Raw genomic sequence first — 14381 nt, 5'->3', positions numbered from 1 at the left:
TTGATGAGCCTAACTTTGCGCTGCTGTTTTCAGAGACACAAATACACGTACGGCTCATAACAACATTTTGCACACTTAGGATCGTGAAGTTGCATGTTTTTTGATGGATAATTCGTCACACCCTAGTTAGAACTGAATCTAGCCATGCCATTCTGATTGTGCTTTTTCTAACCTTCACAGAGGAAAAGTAATGTAAATGAAATTTAAAAGGATCTCTATGCTTTCATCTGATATGAATTACAAGGCTTAAGTGCTCCAAATGCTTAATTTTTGTTAATAGCAGACATTGATGGTATTTTGAAAGCTCTCTGTTGATGCTTGCTGAGTATGTGTCTGAAGGGATCACAATAAAAATCTTGTAGGGTGGCAGAAGTCCACCTTGGAGGAGGGAAAAAATAATGAATGCCCGTGTTCTGAATCTTACAAGGAAAAGCTTATTAATGTCAAACCTTGAACTGGAGCAAATATCAATGCTGATGCAACCCAATTATACTTTAGAAACTGAAACTGAACACAAAGCCCAAGGGGTTGAGGGTAAGAGCGTCTTGCTTAACAAGTTAGATCTACATTTTTCCCTGATGAATGACAAACACACAATTCATGTTTCTTTCCATGGTTACAGAAATCCAGAGCAAGCGTCAGGAAAGAAAGAGGAGAAGCACAGCAAATCCAGCCTACAGTGGACTCCTGGAAACAGAGGTACTTTACCATTCACTTTTTTTACCGCAGTTCTATTTCATGTCAATAAAAGGTTTAAGTGCTTCTTATTACAAAGGTATATACGAATGCAGAACCACACATTTACTTGTAAAGAGATATTGATGTGGAAAAGAAAGAACAGATCTCACCTCAGTAGCTAAGCAACAGGTTTTCACCCCACAACATCACTTGCTTCAAACTAGAATTCATCTTAGTTTTAATAAAGACCAGAAGGACTAAATTGATGTGGGACCTAATTACTCTTTCACCGACGCCGACGGTCCCTTTAGGTCAGAACTGAAGAACAGAAGTGCTGCATTGTGTTCAAACTTGCATTGCTATTTCTCTTTTCCTGTGTGCCAAATAATAAATGGAGAACTTTGCTTTTTCTGTTAGTGACATTCATAAGTGGGATGTGTTGGTGTAAGAGTCAGTGTGCTCTGCAGAGGGTATGGAAGCCTGCATAATAATGCAGAATTAAAAATAAAATGCTCTGGATAATCTCTGTTGTCTGTTACAGTTAGGCTGTTACATTTATGGTAGTAGCAAAATTTCATCCTACATAATATTGGATTGCAAACCTGCTGTAAAAACAGCATATAAGTACACTTAACTTTTTCTGAAATGTTTTTTTAACTTGTTCCTGAACTGGCATATATGCATTTATTCAGCATGTTAAAATTCCACCTTAAAAATTTCATCACAGTTTGGGGTTACTATTTGAACTTCCTACACCGATGAAACTGATTTGCAGTCAGCTCTCCATTTAAGCAAAGATTTCTCTGTCTTCTGAGTTCTTCAAGCCTAAAGAAAGTGATGTTTCTTTATTTAGGTACAAGCGATGCGGAATTTTTGGTATGCCAGCTTTTCAGATTTCTGTGTTTCTTGGCAGACAGCAGACAGATGAGACTAAGAAACCCACCACGGTAGTCAAGCTGCTTAGTGGCTTGATTGTTCTTTCTTTGAAAGTATTGGAGATTTTTATACCTCAGAGCAGCTCTGGGCACTTGAATTATTCAGAACTCCTCAACTTTTCTCTAGCAACCTCTTCAGAGCAAATACTGATGTCCTCACGTCAGGTATTTAACACAGTAGGAACCTGAGCCTCGCTGGCGTTAAATGTGTAGTGTCTTCTCTTAGACCTTTTTCTCCTGACGAATTTATTAAAATACTTGCAGCGGGGTTTTGTGGCCGATACGTGTTTGTGAGAAACTCAATTTATCTTGGAGCAAGGATGGAGGACATGATGGAGGAGGTGTGCTGCACCCCTAGTTCATACTTCTCATTATATCTATTCTCAAAAGCATATCCTGAAGATGGCATGGAGAAAGAAATGTCTGTGAAAGAGTCCTGTGGCTGATCAGCTGTGTCCTCATTAGGAGTTGTCATTAAGTAGTGACCATGGGGAATGCCGTTGAAGTAAAATGGAGGCAGATGGTTTTTCTCTGATCAATTAGCTGCTCAGATTGATTTGCTAATCAGTGAGTTGAGGTATTTTGTGGCATTTCAGGCATTTTGGTGCAGTTTAATTTACAGTTAGTCTACTGAATGATCTTTAATTCATGGTTGTTTAAATTGAAAATGCATATAAATTAGACTTTTTATTTGCCAACGCCCCTCAAAACGGCAGGAGCTCAGCATCTGTAGTGGTGATGCTAACTTCCCTGATTACAGAAATGTGATCATGGTCTTATATCTTCACTTGAATGTTGTGCTTTTTCTTTTCAAAGCTTTTTTCTTTAAAAAAAATAATATTGAGATACCATTCCATTTTCTCACCCTCTGTAGCTTTTTTTTCTTCTTTTTTTCTTTTTTTTTTTTTTTTGCATAGGAAAGGGTTAAGTCTCAGGCTGGGTATTTTTTGAAGGAAGAAACATCAATTCAAAATTCATTAACAGACTGGCAGGCACCCATGTATAAGAGAACAGTTTACTCACCACAGAATAAATCATTTATTAGCAAAACCCCTCTAATTTTCCTCCAAGCAGAGTCTAACAACATCTAATAGAGGAAAATGGTACTGTTTCCAGTCCTGCTGTACAAGTATTGGATGGCTCAGAGAAACAATTAGGGCTTATATAGACTGTTAATGAAGCCTGGCTTGCTATTGACCAACAGCTTTTACCATCTGACAAGTTGGCGATGGGCTGCATTAAATTAGTTAAACATCTCAGTCGGGTTTCCAGTGGTCTGTGTTTATGAGTTTGAAAGTCTTTGGTGACCTGAGCAGATTGAAATCACTGCCAGCTCCTAGAGGTCGTACACATTAACTTCTGAAAGAGACGTATTTTGTTTAGGCCCTAGTACGTAGCTCGCAAACGAAATACGTTTCTACAAACTGTAGGACGGTGTCACAAAAGGCAGTGATGCTTTTTTGCAGGTGGGAAGTCCATCACCATTTCCGTATACACAAATAAAGACGTCATCTCACAGCAATAATTTATCAGGCAGTTTTTCCTTTATGGACATTGTTTATCTGCTAGGTTTGGAGTTACTGTTGCTGTTGCCTTGCTCTTGCCAACCTCTGGAACATATCCTGGAACTCAATCAGTAAAATTCGCAATTTGCATTTCTCTCTTGTTAATAAAGTCTAATGCACATCAAACTGTTCTAATGAAGGACTGTTAGAAAGGCAAATCATGCAACTGTTTGCATCCCTGTCTAAGGGTTTAGCAACGAATATTCTAAGTCACAGAACTGGCTTCTGGATAGCTGGTTAGGGAAGCTCATGGGGATTGTTAATATGAAATGGTAAGAGACAACCAGAGCACTTTTCAATGACACTGTGGTTGGTTTCTTTTCCCTTATAGCGGAAACGCCTTGCATCAAATTATTTGAACAACCCCTTGTTCCTTTCAACAAGAGGTAAGCATATCTTTAAATGAATATACTACTATTCTAATGACATGTTAAATATTTATTAGTAGGATTTCATATGAATTACTGCTGGGGTACCATAGGGCATTACTTTGTGTAAGGTCCCGGCACTTTTTAGTGTGCTGTGAAAATAGATGGTTTTCCTGCAAAAACAATTGGAGGATAAAGTTAAAGGTCAAAACTGTGGAGAAACGGATCAAAAGTCTCTGCAATCAGTGGAAAATCCAATCTCTAGTATTGTAAGCACCGTGCAGTGAGTGGACTGATTGAAGAATGCAGTGTTGCCAACCCCAAGTGCTTAAAAACATATATTGAAAAATTGGGAGTTAAAAAATAGTTACTATCCTGGGCTTTTCATTTGTCTCTTTTCATCAGCTTTAAGAAACTGCCATCCATCCTCAAGGGCTAGAAATTTACCATACCTTTTGCTTTAAAAACAACAGCTGAAAACCACACCACTTTTCAGACTCCAAGAGCTGGAGCCAAATATCTGGATTTGATGGCTTTGAAGATGCCTTCCAATCTTGTATTTGTAAGAACTTCAAATGCTGAAAATTTTATGGTAAAAGCCTTGAGAATGGACAACTCGGAGGAGCCATTTGGGAAGAAGCCCATTCCAGGAAAAACACGCAACATATAGAGAAGGCAAAGAGTTGGGAGGTGGGAGATGAAACAAGGAGAACACTGAGTACAGTTTAATTTGTCAGACAAGGCCCATGTAGGATTTTAAGAGAGAAAGTAGGAAGCTTGAGTTGCATTTCAGAAGAGGAGAGAAACCCAGTGAAGAAATGTGATTATGTCCTTGCCCTTGTGTTGACTTTATAACTTAGGCTCTGCTGTGGTGCATTAGAGGTAACGGAAGACAGGCCTTTTTCTAAGCCAAATATTATTTCAGTATTAGGAGGTTTGTTGTTGGGTTTTTTTTTTTTTAATTACCCCATTTACGGGGATAATTTCAATTAACATATGAAGTTCCAACAGTTTTTCAGTGTTTGCTTGATATCCCTGTCAAGTGTCATGTTTAGTGCTTGAGAGTCACCTTTCTGGCCCTGCCTTGAATTCTTGCGCCACAGGATCACCAACTGAGATGCAGCAGTGCCTCTCTCTACCTTCAGCACTTCCATGTGCTAGATGCAGACAATTGGCCTACTTACCATATGCCTCTAATGCATAGGGTCTCAGAGGACAAGAGGGGTTATTACACGGTAAACAGCTATGATGACATGCCTCTTAGCAGGAGCCCGTGCTCATGTGAGCCCCAGTGGAAAGAACATTATTCCTGGCTTAGTTTTATCTTCAAAATAATTAGAATTACTATTTGTCTTATCATAGCACTTGTTTTTTCCCATGTACACTCATGGAAAAAACAGGAGAGAATGGCAATGTTAGCAAGCCGTGCTGTTAGCCCTTCAGTGGATTTCATTTAAGTTAGGGTTTGATATCTCTGACCTTCTTTCTGCTGCATGTTTCACATTTTATTTGCAAGGAAGTGGGCAAGTGACAGAGCTCCAGTCATGCAACTGTCTCAGAGCCGCTTGGAAATCAGCACTCTCCCTCCTTAATTGTTAATTCCTCTTTGAGTCCTGTATCTTTTTTTTTTCCAGCATCTAGAATCTGTGCTGGGATTCTGCATATTCTGACAATTTTAAGCTGGGCTTCGTTATGGCAGAGCCACCCACCTCTGTAGGGCTTTATGAGCTACTGCACCAGGAGCCGTAGTGCCAGATGCTGTGCAAGCTCTGAACTGAAGGCAGATGCTGTCCCGGACAGCTTGGCGCTGCGGTGATGTGGCTGTCCACCTTCAGTGCAGAGCTGACTGTCCCCTCTCCTATAAAACACTCGTTTGAAAAAAAATTGTCTTCAGTTTAATTTTTCAGCAGCTAGAAGGGGGAACTGGACATATTTTAGAATGTTTAAAATGTCGTAGCAAAAGTGAGCTGAAAAGAGAAGCAAACAAACTAAAAAAAATCCCTATCAAGTACAGGAAACAACTGTCATTTCCAGAAATGCAAAGAGAAAATTCTTGTAAATCTTTAGCAAAATGTCAATTAATCAGGATTCATTTATCTGAAAATGTCTTACCTGAAATGAGGTCACATCCCCTGACATGTATCATTTGTAGAAAAGACTCTTCAATTATCAAGCCCTTGTTTATCTGAATAACATTTATATCCCCTGAGTAATGGCAGTGTCATATCATAGTGGATCTCTCTGTGTGTATTTGTGTATATGAAGTGACATCTACAGCTTTTATAAGTCTGTGGTCATTTATGGAACTCATTGCCAAAGGATTCTACAATCGTTGGTAGAAGTTGACAAATTTATGGAAGAAAAATCTATCTAAGGATGTTAAATATAAAAATGAAGATGCAAACTCCAGGTTAGGAAAGCCCATAAAGCGCCAGCATCTGGAAGGAGACTTCTGGAGTAGAAAAATGTACTCTGTGCTTGCCTTGTTCTTGCACCGTGCGCATGAGTAGCAGCGCTGGATGCTGTTAGCAAAGGACCCCGAGCTTTAGAGCCTTTGGTCTAACTTAGGTGAGGCTGCTCCGCTCGTATGTTCCTCTTCTTACGTGTGTGTGGTGTGAACGTGTCCGCACCTTCACACGTATGCGTACGTCAGTGTGTAAAATGAACGTTGTACCAGCAGGAAGCAGCTCCCAGGCTGGTCTGTAGATGAGAGATCGCACTGTGGCACCTATATGCGTATTTGTGATCAGAGAGGGAGCTGAAGAAGGACAGAAAGATGAGTTTGCTTTTTTTTTTGAGTCGCTGCTTTAAGCCAAAGAAAGGCCTTTCCATCAGCTGTTTGTCACTGGGACAGCAGGCACCAGCCTCTTACAAATCAGCAACAAAAATTACAACCCATTGTGCAGTTTCCATAAAGCTGTTAAAATTTTCTGGCTTTTTATTTTTGGACCAGAGTGTGATGATCTTCACAAATACTTTTATGAAAGGCTTGGCCTGCTTTTCAGTGAGCTCTGGTGGTTCTTGTTCTTATCAGGCTGTGAATGCAATCACTGCAGACTCAGTTCATCAGAAGGTCGGAAAATCTTGGGTGGTTGGGTGGGAGTAGTTTGATGATAAAGAGTTGATGATAATATAAAGCTCGGTCGCACAAGTAGCTGAACGTTTTGGCCATGAATCAGCTGAACATTTAAGCATGTGTTTAATGGTAAGTCAGTGGCACCACTTTCGTACTGCAAGTTAAGCGCTTGCTTAAGTGCCTTGCTGGTTCGTGGCCAGACTGTTCATCACCCAGGAGACTGAAGTTCTTAAGAAAGACTTTTGGACTACTGACATGGAGAGAGGAGGTCCGCGTGAAAGTTTTTGAAAATTTGAAATAGAGTCTGAGCTTCTCATACGCTGACTTTTTAGCATCAGATCTTCAGGTACAGGATTCCTGCACTGTAAATTCTTAAATCTCAAATGCTAAGTCCACTGCTCGCCGTTGCATTCTTTCATGCCCGCGTTAATTTTGGCAATGTCCTGATCTCCTGTGTCACAGCTTGACTAAAATTACTCCCATAGCTGAGAACTAGCATTCACTGCAGCGATGTATGTCCCACTAATCTGTTCTCTGCCCTTCTTTCGTATGCTAGCAAATGAGGATCCATTCTGGAAGGTATGTGTAGCAAAATTTGTGTATTACCAGTGACTTTCTCATCACCGTGTAATTCAGTGCTTGCCTCTGGTTATTGTAGTCTCTATCAAGGTACAAAGGCATTCTCTCTGCCTTTCATATTGCTTGTGTGAAACATTTCCCACTTAACTAAATCTTTGAGCCTGTAAGTTAGAGTTTCAAAGAAAGAAGTGAACTCTTGGGCTTTCATATGCAAGGCTTGAGTTTAATTTCTTTGTAAGAATCCACTGACTGAGAAATTGCTAGTTCAGATTTGTGCTTTTGATGGAAATCCTAAGAAAAATGAGTAACCATTCTAGTTTGTATAGATTAAATCTCTTTACATTGAGGTTAAAATTAAGACTTTTTGAACAGGTAATTTCTAAAGAGTAATATTTTGGAGAGCAATTTTTTGGCAGGACTGAGTTAGAATTCAAGATATAAGCATGACTAAATCTATCATGAAACATCATAATTAATAACCCTAAAAATGGAAATATGCTTTTGGAATTAACAAAGATACAAAATTATTATTCTCCTTCCTGGAAAAACACTAGGAAAATCTAGGTTTTTTATAATGATTCACAAGCCATGAGAGTTTCAAAATCAGTATCTCCTTTATTAAAATGCACTTAATTATACAAAGAGTAATTAATGTTGCCACCAGATTAGCATAGCAATTTACTACACGACATTGTAACTTTGTTGATGAGTCTTAGTTCATTTTATATATTGCTTCAGACAAAGTACTAATCAGTCTTGTTGGAGTAAGGTTGTCAGCGCAAGTCTGAACAGAGAACAATTAGTGCCAGGGAGAAGAGAGACACAGAGGAGCCCTCTTAGAGGAGTTCACAAAAGAGGGTACATAGCAAAAGGTACTCGAGCATACTGTTTTCCTAGCTGCTCTTTGAGGCAATGGGCATAAAGCATGGAACTGTGCTTTTTCCCCAAGAACCTTTTCCTTGCTTGCTTCCTTCTGCTTTGGACTTGAAGGACAAGTGAGCCACATACTGACTTTGACCCATGCTTCAAAGTAAGAGTTGCACATGGTGATGTATGTGCTGGAGTGACACATTATCCAAAACCACCTGAAATAATTCCTACATCACAAGCTGCCTATATTAGTCAACTCCCTCCCGTGTTTGATTAGCTGGGTTTTATTTTTCTGCCTGTTTCAATTTATGGAAGTTGTGTCCGGCTCGTTTGTTTGTCTGTTTGTTTCTATTTGTTGCTGTTATACACCATTATTTCTGTCTTCTTCTACAGTGGCCAGGGTGCTTTTGACAATTTGATTTAGTGTTTGAGTGAGCCTGTCTGCTGCAATAGTGGCTCTTAATGCTGTATAGAGAGAAGTTCTCAATGGGTTGACTTTATCCAAGCCATCCTTCTTCTCTTGCAGAATGAGATCCACCATGATGAACACTGCACTGCTTGCAAGCGTGGCGTTAACCTGCAGCCCTGTGGCACGTGTCCCAGAGCATTTCACCTCAACTGCTTGGACCCACCCCTCAAAACTGCTCCCAAGGGGGTTTGGGTCTGTCCAAAGTGCCAACAGAAGGTAAGCTACATGGAGCATAGCACGCCAAGAAAAGAAAATAGGAGAAACCTCAAATTTGTGTACCACTAAACTAATCTAACCTGTGGTCAGAGCTTAGGGGACTACATTAGCTAAAGTAGTACTGAGAGGCTTTTAGTACAGTTTGCAGCATTTGTTTCTGGTATTTGTATTGTTCTAGAGTTAGAACATGCACTGAGTGCCGTAGGTTCCCTGTGTGCTGGTTTTGGCTGGGGTAGAGTTTTTCTTCATAGTAGCTAGTGTGAGGCTCTGTTTTGGATTTTTGTTTCAACAGTGTTGATAACTCAGGGATGTTTCTGTTATTGCTGAGCAGTGCTTAGACAGAGTCAAGGCCTTTTCTGTTCCTCACCCCACCCCACCAGCGAGGAGGCTGGGGGTGCACAAAAAGTTGGGAGGGGACACAGCTGGGACAGCTGACCCCAACTGACCTAAGGGATATTCCATACCATATGACGTCACGCTCAGCCATAAGCTAGGGGGAAGGTTGGCTGGGGGCCACTGCTCAGGGACTGGCTGGGCATTGGTCGGTTGGTGGTGAGCAATTGTTTTCACATGCATCACTTGTCTTTCTTGGGTTTTATTTCTCTCTCTTTGTTATTTTCCTTTTCATTACAATTTTTTATTCTTATTATTTTATTTTATATTGTATTATATATTATTTTATTTAATGTCAGTCATTAAACTCTTCTTATCTCAACCCATGAGTTTTTCTCACTTTGACCCTTCCAATTGTCCTTCCCCCATCCGGCTGCGGGGGAGTGAGCAAGAGGCTGTGTGATGCTTAGTTGCCAGCTGGGGTTAAACCATGACACCTTGTAATCACATCTGCTGAGATTTGTCCTTTTAAAATGTCTCTTCATTTCCTTCCTTTCCTTTCTTTCCAACAAAGCCACCAAGCATGTAGGGTTGCCAGACAAGTAATGTAAATCATATACATGAGGGAGATGGTGTCAGAAGGAGACACTGTTCACCAGTGGATCTGAAAGCTGTAAGGAAAACACTTCCTTTTCTGAAAATCATGTTTCTTACACATAGCTATTGATCATAGCCATGTCAGAAATGCTAGTTTGTGTTGTTGCTGTGAATAATGTTGATTGCATGAACTGGAAAACAATGACTAAAACAGTACAGTGTCACTAAATTGTAAAGTGGAGGCTTAGGTTTTGTGCCTTGGAGTTCTTTACATTCAGCATTGAGATCACTGTTATGTTCCCTTGAAAATGTCAAGGGGAAATTCTAGCATGCAGTTGCAGAGAGCAGAGCAGCCCAGGATTAGATCTGTGCAACCGTGTTTTCATATGGACCAGCAACTTCTCCCACGCTGAGAAGACAACGCTCCTGACAGTGTGGAAGTCTGCTTGTCAGGGGCTAAAAAATGCCTTCCAGCCACGGCAACAAGAAACAGAGGATTTGTAACCCCTCTTTAGCACTGTTTGGCAGTGCTGTTTATAGTCATGTGTAAAGGAGTAAGCCCCAGTGGAGATTGCTACTCAAATTGTTGTCTCGTTACTTTTCAGCTTGCGAATTCTGAGACAAGGACCTTAGATCTGGTCCCGCAGAACGGTGAGGCTGGAGGAAGAAAAACATTAATGTCTGTCTTTGTGGAGTCCTAAATTTTTATTGTTTCCTGGGCTTATAGGTGTTAAAGAAAGATGACAATGTGCCATGGACTGGAACTCTGGCTATTGTGCACTCCTACGTTACTCATAAAACAGGTAGGGACTAAACACAGCTAACGACAAGGGATTCTCTGCTCGTGATGGGCGATGCCATTTGAGTCCTTCATAGCACTAATACTAAAGCGGTGTTGTAACGCTACCAGGTATCATGACACCATTAAGCAAAGGGCCATAAGGGTCTGTGGCTGGGAACAAGAGGTCACTTCCTCTTCCCTTCCCCTCGGTCTGCCCCTTCGCTATCTTCTCTCTTTAAGAAAGCTGAGATTGATCTCTCGGGAATGTCACTCTGTGGAGGAGACTATCATCAAAGTGGTGCCTTCCTGAGAACAGGGCTGAAAACAGGGTTTTGAGGCAGAATTGTGTCAAGCGGGAGGCAGAGACACAGTCAGGCTAGGCAGAGCCATGTAATTGGGTATGTAGCACGATGCCGGACTAGTGTCTCAGGTACTACAGTAATACCAGCTCCAGTTTTTTTTGGTATTATTTGGTGTTGCAATCATTAGCATCAGATGCCGTATGATATCTGTGCATTGACCATTACTCTTTTTTAATTACCTGTTGCGCTCTTACAATGGGCTGTTGGGGGCATTAGATAGTATTTGTAAGGAGCTTTGCAGAGGTCTAGTAGTTATGATTGTGCTTTTCAGCCGGGGTCGCTGAACTACTGCCATTCCAGGTTGGCAGACCTAGACCTGTTCTTAAATACCATTCACCTCTTTCTTGGAGACCTCCAAGGCCACGTGTGGTCCAGGATTAATTTTAATTCATCTTAAAGGTGCACTATAGCTTTTGGGTTGTCCTGTGTTCTAGCCATTGATGTAGACACATGCATGCAAGCAGAAACTCCAGATTTATCTAGCTGTACCTGCTGACAAAAGACTAATGAGACCTGAAACTCACCATTCAAAATACATGCTTCTGCTTTCTGTTGTCAAGCACGCAGTTTTGCCGGATGTCCTTTTCTTAACTTCTGTATCTTTAATCTTACTGTTCCGCAGTTAAAGAAGAAGAGAAGCGAAAGTTATTAAAGAGAGGCAGTGAGCTGAAGAGTGAGCATAGACAGTTAGAAGAAAAAGATCGACTTCTCAACAATGCAGTGAAGGTAGGATACCTGATTGGGGACATAGAGTCTCCTGCAGAGATGCTTATAAAGAATATATGCTTGAAAACATGGTATTTTGTGTCTGGAAAATGATTTATGCTCCCAAGCTACATATGTTCAAGTGTGAGTGTGTTTCTCTCTGAGGAGAAACCTGTGGATTCTCTTTATGCACAAAAGCAAGCTGCTTTGGCAGGCTGAGGAGGAGAAGTTCCCAGTGACTGAATTCCTGTTGCACGCAAAACCCCCCCAACATAGCTGTGCCTGCCTTCCTGGTAGTGCCGTACACGGCTCTCATCTGTCTAGTGACTTTAAGGCACTTCCATTCTCAAAAGCATGTCCTCCAGTGGTAGCTGCTTGTCCATTAGCTCAAAACTCTTGAGATTAGGTAGAAATAACCATCTTTATTTGTCTTAGAGGCTGAACGTTGTAACTTCCTCATGACTGGAAATGGATTCACAGTCCTTTTCCCCATGAACTCATTTCAAAGCTAAATGTTGGCTGGAGATGTTTTCCACACATACTGTGCTATGAGGACCAGTCTCTAGCATAATGAGTGTGCTTAGTTCAAAGCCATAATTCCCATCCTTCATGGGTGAAGGAACTTATTTGGGGCTACCTTACCTCAGGCCCACTCTTAAGGGGTAGCTGGCATGGCAGTCTTGATAAATATATGAAACTTCCTTACCTTGGAAAAATCAAAGTGGCAGCTGCAGGAGTAACTGGTCACTAGTTGTTTTACCACTACAGTTAACCAGAAGAGGCATGTTAAAATATTTATCATATTTAAAAGAGAGTGGAAGGAAAAGCAATAACTTATTGAAAGGTATCACAGTGGGAATATTCCATGTAAGTGTGGAATATTCCACACCATTGGCACTAATGGGTGGATTCCCACCATCAGCACTAATGGAAACACATGGCTGTATGAAGAAGTGACTCTGGGGTACAGAATATCTTCAGTAGGTAGGAGACTGCAGTGGGATAAGGTGTTTGGAAAAAGAAGAGCATTTGGGGATGCAGTCAGCTATCAGGTGCATGTCAGGGCTGCCAAAATCAGTAAGATTTCTACCTAAGCAGAATCAGGTTCTTTCAGTGGGCAACACTGTCTTATTTAAATGGTAATATCAGCTGAGGATTATATTTGTTGGAGATATATCCACTTGAAAGGAGAAAAGCAATTAAAAGTGTTCCAGCACAGAGGAATTCCATTTCTGACATTTGCCTTAACAGAGATTTACATTAAAGAGAAAACTCTTATATACACCACGGGTGGAATGGTATTATTTGGAAAAACAGAATGTGATTTATCCTTCACCTGAGATTTCACCTGTCTAAACCAACCTCTGACCAGCTCCACGCAGCTGCTCTTCAAACAACTTGGCTTTCGAGTAAGCATTTCTCCCTTCACGACGACTGGAGACTACCTCCCTACCCTGGGTAGTCCAGACCATAGCCAAAGAGGAGCAACCTGCAGACAAGTAACCAGTTTTGCCAGACCCCTGGGCCCACTGGGAGCAAGAAAATAGGAAGTTTCAGATATTGGAGAGGCCACCGCTCCCTTCCATCTAGCAGACAGGCTCAGGGTTTTGGTCTCTCACATAGTCCCTCTCTGGCCAGTTGATAGTGTAAAGGGTGGGATGTTAGCTGCAGCAGTATGGGGTTGGGGAAGGAAAGGAGAATTACCGACTCCTCCTTATCTCTTCCTGGAGAAGAGGGAGGTTTGGGATGCTTTCGTTCGGCTCCTGCTGTCATGCTCATTTTCATGTAGGTTTGTATGAAACGTTTCAAGTGATTGTGGGGTGCAGTTTGGCCACCCCATAGGAAAAAGGCTTTCTTTTGACTCCAGTGGTATAACCGTAGTGTCTTAGATCAAGTTTTCTGTCAGAAAAATGTTGACATCATATTTAGAGAGATCAACTTATCTTCACAGTACTGACTGCCTAAAACGTGTGGCATGTACAAAAAGCATCACGGTGAGGTTTATCCCTCATGTGTTTACCGATGCCATTTGGTAAGATTTCGACACCTCACTGGTGGCTTCAGTACTTTGCAGTAATAGAGCTATTACAATCCCGTGCCGGTAATCTCTTTGGAGGGCGGGAGGCATTTCTGCCGGGCTGTCTACAGGATGAGATCGGAAACATCCTCTGAACGCAGTTGGACGGGGATGAATATAGTTACCTTAGCTGCCGCGGCGTGTGCGGCGCTGGTGATTACTCCATTCGTTAAGCTGTGGTTTTGCTAGCCCCCAAGGAGAATATACTTCGTTTGAGCAGGACATGCACTCAAGACACAAAAGGATGTTTGGAGAGATGTTTGACACCAATTTGAATGTATTCTCAGTCTTCCCTTCTCTCTCCCCTTCTCTTTATTTGACAGAAATGCTTAGAGCTAAAAACCAGTCTGTTGGCCCAGCAGAAAGGGACTCAGTCATCACTGGAACGTCTCAAAACCCTCATTAGACTGATACAAAACGAGCAGATGATTCAGGTTACCATGACGACCACCACCACCTCCTCCCTGCTAACTGTCCCCTGGATCAAACCCTCCTCTGCCTCGGCTGCCATGCACAAAGCCTTGCAGCAATCACAGGGTAACAACTGACAGAGCCGGCTGCGAGGGAGCGAAGGAAGGAGGGGGGGGAAAAAAACTTTATACACAAGCGCAGAGGAGAGATTAAACTGAAACAAAGGAGAGAAGGAGCAATCTCAGTTTTGATACGCGTAGAAACGTGCAAACCAATCAGTCCAATCTGTAGGTCACTGTGGCAGCAGGTTCCCGCGGAGTGGGTTGTGCTGCGGTTTTGTTTTTGCCGAGACCTTCAGT

General features: G+C 41.6%; 1 protein-coding gene across 4 annotated transcripts in view; it reads left to right on the top strand.

Annotated features, from left to right (window-relative positions):
• PHF21B (PHD finger protein 21B) overlaps positions 1-14159 on the top strand; it is a gene marked incomplete at its 3' end in the record, with an annotated part of 166076 nt that extends 151917 nt beyond the window's left edge. For all 4 annotated transcript variants that reach the window (XM_081997438.1, XM_081997436.1, XM_081997437.1 and 1 more), the window contains 7 exons: positions 623-699; positions 3510-3564; positions 7179-7201; positions 8598-8756; positions 10414-10489; positions 11452-11555; positions 13935-14159. In XM_081997438.1, coding sequence (XP_081853564.1) covers positions 623-699; positions 3510-3564; positions 7179-7201; positions 8598-8756; positions 10414-10489; positions 11452-11555; positions 13935-14159 — 719 coding nt within the window. The remainder of the gene's footprint in view (positions 1-622; positions 700-3509; positions 3565-7178; positions 7202-8597; positions 8757-10413; positions 10490-11451; positions 11556-13934) is intronic.
• Between the last annotated feature and the right edge of the window lie 222 nt (positions 14160-14381).

Source organism: Phaethon aethereus, assembly GCF_964289735.1.
Source record: "Phaethon aethereus genome assembly, chromosome: 1".
Classification (NCBI taxonomy): Eukaryota; Metazoa; Chordata; class Aves; order Phaethontiformes; family Phaethontidae; genus Phaethon; species Phaethon aethereus.
This window is presented reverse-complemented; position numbering and strand designations above follow the sequence as displayed.